The sequence below is a fragment of the Marmota marmota genome, unplaced genomic scaffold (assembly GCF_001458135.2).
Source record: "Marmota marmota marmota unplaced genomic scaffold, marMar, whole genome shotgun sequence".
Classification (NCBI taxonomy): Eukaryota; Metazoa; Chordata; class Mammalia; order Rodentia; family Sciuridae; genus Marmota; species Marmota marmota.
The window spans coordinates 14,425,050-14,434,617 of record NW_025999968.1 but is presented as its reverse complement, the minus strand read 5'-3'; the positions used below and the strand labels follow the sequence as shown (position 1 = coordinate 14,434,617).

The window sequence follows — 9,568 nt, the reverse complement described above, 5'->3', positions numbered from 1 at the left end:
TCCTTTTGCTCATGGTAAATTGCTTGAGAAATGAGCAGAGTCAGTCAAATTATATTCATGAATGAGAGAATCTTTCTTTCTTAAGGATTTCAATTTCTGTGGATATCAGCTCAGGTTGGCTGGTAACAATCTTTTTCAGTATGGAGGAAGTTGAGCTCTAGCAGAGGAAGGTGAAAACACAGTCAAAGATGAGCAGAGTCTTGTAGAGCTAAGATACAGAAAACACAACAAAACAAAAGATCTTTGACAACTTTGCTCAAATGTCTGGTCCTGTTAGGACTAAAATGTATTTTTGGAATTCCCTGTCTTTGAAACCAAGAAGTCAGTCATCTCTCTTCTTCTTCCCTTTTGGTTAAGATTGCTAGAATTGGGTATCTGTTACTTTCAGCTGAAAGCATTATGACCATTACCAAAACCATAGTGAAAACATCCTTACTTGATGGTAGATTGCTGCTGGCTGACTGAGATTATATAAACAATGTTTCCCTGTCTCCATAATTAAAGAAAACAAACAAACAAACAAACAAAAAAACCCTTAAGGCAGAGTTCAAGGGATGGCAAAATCCCGAGAACAGAACTCCTTTCTTGGCCTATGTTCTAACATATGCTAATTTATTCTATTTTGCTCTATTTTCTTTCTCTGTTCTATGACTGATCACTCTTTGGATGTCTCTTTTGTTCATCCGTGCACAGACCACAATACACTTATTCCTTGTGCCTTCATTCAAAAATTATCAGGGCCTATTATTTAACAGAATAGGCTAAGTCTTTACCAACAGGCAAAAGGCAAGGTATTAAGTTGGAAGAAAATGAAAAGAGGAAAAAAAAAACGTTGATTATTTCATACTGGAAGGACAAAGCAGCACAGGAAAATACTCTGTGTCTTAAATTTCATAGCAGGAATTGGTATGGATGGGAAGAGCCACCTCAAGATGGAGTAACTGGGGTTTGTTTTTATAGTCTTTCTGGGAATATCCCAGAACTTGGAGGTAGTCAAAGGGAAGAAATGAGAATGATGACTTAACTTTGAGTGGGGAAAAGATCTGAGTAAGGTCGACTTTCCCAGTCAGACTAAATGGTATGAGCCCACTCTGTACAGCCTGCCTCTTGGTATTACTTTGCCTTTACAGGCTAAATTTAGTATTTGTTTCATCCTGGTCTCAATATTTTTCTCAGCCCTGAAAAACCCAAGGAATAACCCTGGAACAGACCATTTCTTGAAATGTCCTTGAGTCTAGGAAAATTAATTGATAGTGATACTCTTTGGAGATTCACTTCTAACTGATGATATTAACTACTCTTGGACAGAACGTTTTACTTTATTACTTGGATCCCATTCTATGTATCAGGACAAATCATTCTCCTTAACAGGTATATCAATTAACTACTTTTAACAAAATTTTAAGACCAGAAGCACTGGTAAAAAACATCATTTACTCTACCTCTCTGCCAGCTAGAACACATCATAGGTTTTGTTAATTTCAATAAAAGCACATACATGTTTATAAATCTTTGTGTTGGCTTATATAACTTTTTAAATATGTATTATATTTTCTCACAAGCTTTTCACCTTGAGGTGAAATTATTAAGTGAATTTCTTGCCCTTACAAAGAAAAGTAAACATATTAAACACGTCTACGTAATGTTAAAATGCTGGACATTAAATTAAATTCAATATTTGTCCTATAGCACTGTTAGCTGAATAGGTTATGAATCATCTATGTTTGTGGAATACATTGCTTTAGAATTATAATTTTGCCAAATTCACCCAGTAAAGAACAAAGTATAAAGAACATTGAGGCTTAAAATCTTTAATACCGAACTAAGTCTGTAGACTTTGCAATATTGGTACTGCATCAGTAATCTTGCCTTAGTGAAATGTTATACAGAACATTATTCAGAAATGTTTGCTCTGAAAAGAGTTTGGATAAATGCACTATATTTGAAGTTGATTAATGCTGTCTGATATGCATCCAGATATTTTATTATCCTTAGAATTTGACTTAAAAATTACAGGGTGTCTTGTATATTTGCTCTACTTGAAAGAGGTACATTTGCATTTAAACAAGAATGATACCCAAAGCTGTCTGAAGTTTGGTGAAGTCTTGGCTCCTGGGACCTTGTGACCTCATCTGTCCTATGAGGTGGTTAGTCTGCCTCGATGGTTCATCTAACCATGCTGGGAAGCCTTACAGTCTCCACAGAAGGAAGGGAAACTTTAGGCTGCTTACCAAAACTCAGCCCAAATGGTTCCACTTCTATTAGATTGTTAATTACTTTGCTCAATTTATATGTTCATTCATGTATTTGTGAATTCATGAATCAAATAGCGTTATGTGCCTACAATGTGTTGTCTATTCTAGACATATGATAGAAACTAAAACAGGCATAAATCTTGGCCTTCATTTAGCTTCCATCCTAATAAAGAGATATGCAATAATGAAAATATGTTTATATATATATATATATATATCCATTCTATGGAGGAAAATAATCAAGAAAGGGAGATAAGAAATATTAGGACTAGGGGCTGGCTGAAATTTCAAATAGTGTTCCTGAAAGGCTTAAAACAGAAGGTAACCTTTGAGCAAATCTCTCAAAAGTAGTGATGGGGTGGTCTACACTAATAATGCAGGGGGAGAGTTCCAAAGAGTGGAAAAAAGCAAATGCAAAGGCCCCAAGGCAGGAGTTTGCCAGGTATATTTAGGAACTGTGAGGAGACCACAATGATTTAAATGGATGGAATAAGGGCAAAATAAGAAACTAAACATCAAAGCAAGCCTATATTAGAAGGTAAAGGGTTACTTTTAAATACTGAAAACTGTTCTTTAAATTACTTGCAAGGCTCTGAAAAGCTTACAATTCTGAGGTACTTGTTTACATTATGTGACCCACAAGTCTTGACTCAGTGTTACCAATCATTTCTCATAGTTAATGATGAGTCTATACTCTTTAGGAGCTACATGTTTATCTAAGAATTTGTTCTTAATACTTTCCTATAAACCTGACTATATTACTTATTTTAGAGGAAAACAGGGCCTAGTACTAAATATGACTTTTTAGAAGTCCATTATATCCATGGTGTTTTATTTACTTTAGAAAATCAAATATACATTGCTTTTATATTTTTACAGCCATTATTTTCCACCAAATATTCATTAATGTAACTATTGGAGCTACAAATGCTAGTATTACATGAAAAAGCAAATAAAGATAAGTTTAGGGAACTTCTTGAACTTAAATTAAAATTCCTTTAAGGCATCAAAATTTGAATAACCATACTCTGAGTCATTTTTCTCTACTTTCTCAAAACTACTAGATCTACTTATTTTAGTTGAAAGTTGAAAGTACATACTGAACTTTGAAGAGAAATTTTCTCCTTGTTGGGGTAATCCCCGACTGTTATACTTTTTGATTAAATTTTATGCACTTACTGAAGGCACTAATGAATTATGAGTTTTTAACACTCTAAGAGTTTTTGACATCCATTTATATGTAAGTTTCAAAGTCAAATATCTCAACTAGATTTTTTCTCCATTCCTCATGTCTGATACAGGAAGGAAAGTGACTAAGTGGATTTTTAGTTTGACTGAAATAGGTATGTTCTTTTGTACCCAGTCAGTGAACAGTCTGTAGTCTGAAATAAGAACCTGATATTTACCATAGACTTTGCAAGTTTATGTCCTTCTGAATGCCAGTGATCTAACTTTATTGGCTAGCATTATTGAGGATGTTAGTTGACAATATTACCATTAAAAATTGAAACTAATCAGTAAAATTCAATGGACTGTTTCTTAGAAATAGAAAAATCCATGTGCCCCTCAGTCCATACCTGGAGTTGTTTTAGAAATAATTTACCTTAAAAAACCTTGAGATACAGAAAAAGAGTTTTACCTATGAAATATTTGTGTCTCTTTAAAATAATTATATTTTCCTAGGCTTAATATTAATCCTACTTAGCCCTCCATCTTGATCTTTGTTATCAGTACATCTTTATCACAGGCCCTTGCCTGTCATTTAGAATCCTTACTAATTCAGCTTCTTTTCCCTTCATTGGCCTTTTGTTTTCATTTTTATTGATAGCAAATAGTTTTTGCCACTCTTCCTGCAAAGTGTTTCTTCTCCTTAAGCTGATTGCGTATCTCTTATCCAAAATGCTTGAGACCCAGAAATGCTTTGGATTTTGGATATTTTTAGAAAGATTTGCATATATATATGAGCTATCTTGAGGATGAGACCCAAGGATAAACATGAAATTCATTTATGCTTTATATATAAGTAATATATATAAAATACATATATTTCTGTGTGTGTGTGTGTGTGTGTGTATATATATATATATATATATATATATACACACACATGTATATGTATAGAGAGAAATAGATAGATAGATTGAAAAATATCACACAGACTGAGGTAAGTTTATAAAATATTTCTATTACATTTCTGTTTTGACTTTGACTCATCTCCTAAGGTCAAATGTAGAATTTTCTACTTATGGTGTCCTGTCAGCAATCAAAAAGTTTCACATGTAGGGCATTTAGATTTAGGGATTTTCAGATTTAGTATACTCAACCTGAATTTCAAAATTCTCATTATGGTGTCAAGTACTTGATTCATTTATCTTTTTCTAAGCTTTAGTCTGTCCAGTTAAATCACTGAAGACTCAATGGAAACCCCTTTCATCTTCTTATATTACTACCCCGTAGGAATTTAAGTTTATTTGAGGCTGTACATTCTATTAAGAACACTTTCTCAATACTTACCATTTATTCACAGATATTTATGGAGTGTCCAATCCATTTACAAATGTGCTGAATGCTCTTAATTAATTTAATAAAGACCAAAGGGTCCTGGCTTGAGTCTTGGGAGCAGGATCCTGAATTCTGATCTTGACAGGCCCTATGAAAGAATCTTGTCTTTTTTACCACGTCACTGCTTTGAGCATACTGTGCAGACTGATGATGAATTCTTTTATACTTAAAATGCAAAGCTCTTCTCATGTTCCAGGTAACATGAACCATTTTTTTCCTCTGGCTAAGCATTATTCATTTTACCTCCTGCAGTAAGAAGTACCCATCAGGATGCTCTGATGCATGACTAAACTGTCTGATAAATATCACTGGAATACTATGTATTCTCAATTGTAACAAAAGTGATAAAGATGCAGATGCATTTGGAAAGTCTTTTCCTCTTAAGAACTGGGTAAGGTGGATCCCACCCTCCTACACTAGATTTTGAAAGTGGAACTCTCTACTACATTACTTTGTGGAATTTACATTCTCCTTTTAAATTCTGACTCTGAGCTCTTACTGATTCTAGCTTTTTGTTATTGTTTCGTTTGTTTGTTTTCTGTCTAGAAATTCTCTCATCATCTGATATTTATTGTACCAGGCCTATGAAGATAGTGATGAATATAGTGGGTAGGAATTCAGTTCTACAGTCAGAGTGCCTGGGGTAGAATCCTGGCATTAACATTGCTATGAATCATGGTGTAACATTGAGATAGTAGTTTCAGGTCTCTAGGTTTCAGTTTAAATAAAATTAAGTTGATAATGGTACCTTTCTAATAGAATATTTTGAGTGTCAGTATTATATCCATATTCATAAAAGTTGCTTAGAATTATTTAACATATAGTATTTAGTGAAAGTTGCTCACTAACTCATTAAAATATATATAAAGACCTTTGACCATTTTCAAACTCATGCTTGCCTGCTTTGACTCTTGTCCCTTGTGCTGTGGTCAGCATCCTGCCACATTCCCCTGCCAAATTCCTATTTTAATTTTTATTATTTCACTTAATTTAGTTCCACCATTATTTCTGTATGACCAACAGACTTCGGAGTTATTGTTCCAACTGACTTATTGACGCATTTTCCTAAACTAGGACATATTCCTTTTTAAAAAGGAATTCTGGAAACAACTGTGTATAAACAATGGGGCATGTATAATACATATATGTACATATAGTCAGTTGCTTCTAGAATTCTGTGTTTATGTACCATATCAATAATTTATATAACATTCTGATCCAATTTAAATGCACACCTTTGAACGTGATATGCTAATATGCCATCACACTTTATGACTGACATTTATTCAAGGTTACTCACTGAATAAATGCTGATCAGGGATCCAGACAAGGCTCTGTTTATTCCCCATGCCCAAGCTCCTTCTACTATGTTTGGTTAGTTAAATGTGTGATCTCACTTAATACAAAAATACAGTGAGACAATTGTTCTCACTTTTTACAAGTGAGGAAACCCAGGCTTCAAGAAGTTAAATGAGTTCACCATGATCATACAGTTACTGTCAGAACCTAAATCAGACAGCTCTTCCCAAAGAAGAGCTTTTTTAACATGTATGGAGTAATAAGTCCCACCCAAGATAAAAGAGGTTCACTAGAGAGTCAGAAGGATCCAGGTTAAAGATCACAATTGGGATGATCTGTTCTAATACACACAGTTAAAGAAATGCACTACAGTTAAAGAAAAACAATTCTATAAAGGAATCTATAGATCTCATGACCATGTTAAGCAGTTCAGGCAAGCTTAGCTCATGGAATACAGTTAAAAGGCTTTTGTCATGTCCTAGCCTTGCTGTTGATTCATAAGATGTAAATGAAATGTTAATGTTAAAACCAAGTGGGAGAAACTACTTATTTTGAGAGAAAAAAAAATGAGTTCTCCTTTAGAATACTGCTAATATAAGAGAACTAGGAAAAGACAAGCAAGCTTTTGAAAAAAAAAATCACAGGTAAAAATAGACCTTTATCATCTACAAAGTGAAAAGATAAAGAATTTGTGTGTGTGTGTGTGTGTGTGTGTGTGTGTGCGCGCGCGCATGCGCCCACATTCTTGTTTCTATAAGCTTCTTCTGTTTGAACTCCCTCCCCCATAAGGCTGGTGACTAGCAGCCTTTTGGAAAAATAGCACGATATGATGATTACTAGTTAGCATTCTCCACTGGAGACTAGCCTCATACAGGGGTGACCCTGTGATGCACGAAGGCTATTTAATGCCCCCGTGAAGTGGTTCAGGGACCACAATTTTTTTATGCTTCGAGGATAAGAGTTGTGATCCCACATTCCTGATTTAGAGCCACTTAGGGCTCCAACAGCTCCACCCCGGTGTTCTAGAGGAAAATATTCCTTCATGCTCTCTGCCTGATCTGAAAGCGACACAGCTTCCCTATGTTAAGACTGGGAGGTGGCTCAATCTTAAGAAATTGCCTGAGAACCCTGCCCATCTGCTGGGATGCCCTGTTTTCTGGAAAGGACCAGGAGGAGTTTGACTTTTAATCTGAATAACTTGAGGATTTTCTGTTTTGTGCCTTAAAAAAAATCGCCGCTTAATTCAAAATAAAAGTGACACACACTCCGGTTATTGTAGACATTGGGAAAATCCTATGACGAAGTGTGGTCTAGAAATTCTTAATTTCCCTCGGAGAAAAAAAAATATATCTTCTTTCCATTTGGTATTGGGCAGTCGACTCACGCGGTCAACCTAAAAGGTGAGCGCGAAACGGAGGGGAGGTAAGGGGGGGATGAAAAAAGTAAGGGAGGAATCAGTACAATGCGTGAACTATCCCCAAGCAAACAGTAGCGTTTCGTCTCAACTCCCAGAAGGAGAGTTTCCACCTTTTCCTCCTCCCCTGGCCCCTAGCTCCCCACTTGGTTCCCGCCTTTAGACCCCAGGTGCTCTCCCCACCCCCACTGCCCGTCCTATTTTATAGAACTGGGAGGCTGCTACACTTCAGCGGAGAAAAATCCCAGAGGAATGAGCCAGTGAGACGGGCGTCTGTGGGCAAGAAAAGAGCAATCTAGTTTTTTGAACTGGGGGCGAGGCTGGTGGACGGTAGAGAGCGAGAGGCCATCTCACCAGGGTGCCGGTAACGCACGGGAAGTGTCAGTCCGGTAGACCCTCCCGGCGGCGCGCAGCAACCGAATCTGCTCCTCATTGGTGGGCATGCCCTTGGGGGTGGAGTCAATGATGAAGCCCCGCCCATCCGGAAGCCCGGGCTGAAGCCGGTGAAATTCCTTCCACCAGAGTCCCAGCGCTAAGCTCAATCTCCCACTCGGTCCTGCAGCGCCTCTAGGCTGCAGCTAGGCGCTCCAACCACCTGCTAGGCTCTGCGTCTAGGGAAGCGGGGAGGGGAGAGGAGGGAGAGAAGAGGCGGGAGGGAGGAGGAGAGAGGCAGTTACACACGCCTTCCAGTCTCTCCACTCAGAGCAGCTCAGAGACCGCTGCCACCGCCGCTGCTACTGCTGCCGCCGCTTTCGCTGCTGCCACTGCTGCCACCTGAGGAGACCCGCCGCCCCCCCCCCGTCGCCGCCCCGGGCGATTCCTTCATAGCACCGAGCTTTTTATGCCTACTACAACTATCAACATTATTATTTCAAGAGAAGAAAACTAACAGAAGATACCAGCCTAAAAGAACCACGTACACCTTTCCGTGTCACTCAAGTGTCTCCGGGAAAGCCAGGTCGCTGGTCCTGGGAGGAGTAGCCGAAAGGACCGTGGGCGGGTGCTGACGGGGAGGGCGGAGGAGTTGGTTATTGCGTGGTGGAAAGTTGCGAGTGGCAGAGACCTGAAGGTGCAACGCCACCACAGCCCAGGGGACAGTGTGTTTGGGAAAAGCCGCTGCCCTCTGCTTCGGGACCCACCAGCGTGCGGGCACCGTGGGGCCCGGGACGTCGCCACCTCCTGCGGCGTGGACTCTGTCAGTGGCTCTCGAGAAGGAGGAGGAATATGGCATCCAAGGCGTCCCCTTCCAGCCGTCTGGTTTTCTGCCTCTTGATCTCCGCTGCGATCCTCAGGCCAGGTGAGTAAGGGCCTCGGAGAGGCCATGGACTGACCTGGGCCAGGGGCAGTTTTCTAGTTTTCCGGCCCTGGCTTCGCGTCCTGTGGCTGTGCGCGCGGGCGAGTGGTGGGGGAGGTCAGGGAAGGCCGTCTAGGCACAGACCTGGCCCTGGGCTCAGTCACCTGTGTCGCTCTTCTGGGCTTGACTGATTGGCTCAAGTTTGGGCAGAGAGCTGGGTGAAGCTCCAAGAACTTTGGGTGAGGCCAGGGTTGGAGCTGCAGGAACCCATGGTCAAGATTTTTAGACTCTCTCGCCTGATTCCGGCGGCTCCTGGCTAAGAGGCAGGCTCTTGCCCTCTGACAATCCCAGTCTTTGGGTATCAAAGTCCACGTCACTGCGCCTGGGGCAGTTTTTCTTTCGCTTAGCTTTCGACTAAAATAACTGTTCGCACTTGTTCGTGATAAATCCCCTAGAACTTCCCCTTGTTATGAAGTGAAGAAGGGATAAGGGGGGTGGTAGAGAAGAAAGGAAGGACTTTAATCATCCCCTTAAAAAATACACAAACACACACACACGAAAAACCTAACCCTTAAATCGTAGTTCCATTGTCTTGGTGGGTGGTGAGTGTAGGGGTGATGGCAGGCAAATAACGCTGGGTGAGCTGGAATTAACAGCCAGACTGGGGAGATCTTAGGCTCGTGGATTTTCCGGACCTGTGACAGATCTCAGTTCTATATGGAACCTTAAAGGAAAGCGGCGATG

At 39.6% G+C, this 9,568-nt stretch overlaps 1 protein-coding gene across 2 annotated transcripts in view; it reads left to right on the top strand.

Moving 5' to 3' along the window:
• The first annotated feature begins 8,088 nt into the window (after nt 1-8,088).
• Nucleotides 8,089-9,568, top strand: part of Alcam (activated leukocyte cell adhesion molecule) — a 186,332-nt gene continuing 184,852 nt past the window's right edge. The window contains exon 1 of one of the 2 annotated variants that reach the window (XM_048803378.1): nt 8,089-8,827. In XM_048803378.1, the coding sequence (XP_048659335.1) occupies nt 8,755-8,827 (73 nt within the window). In that variant the 5' untranslated portion in view covers nt 8,089-8,754. The remainder of the gene's footprint in view (nt 8,828-9,568) is intronic. The other variant, XM_048803380.1, reaches the window with a different exon arrangement.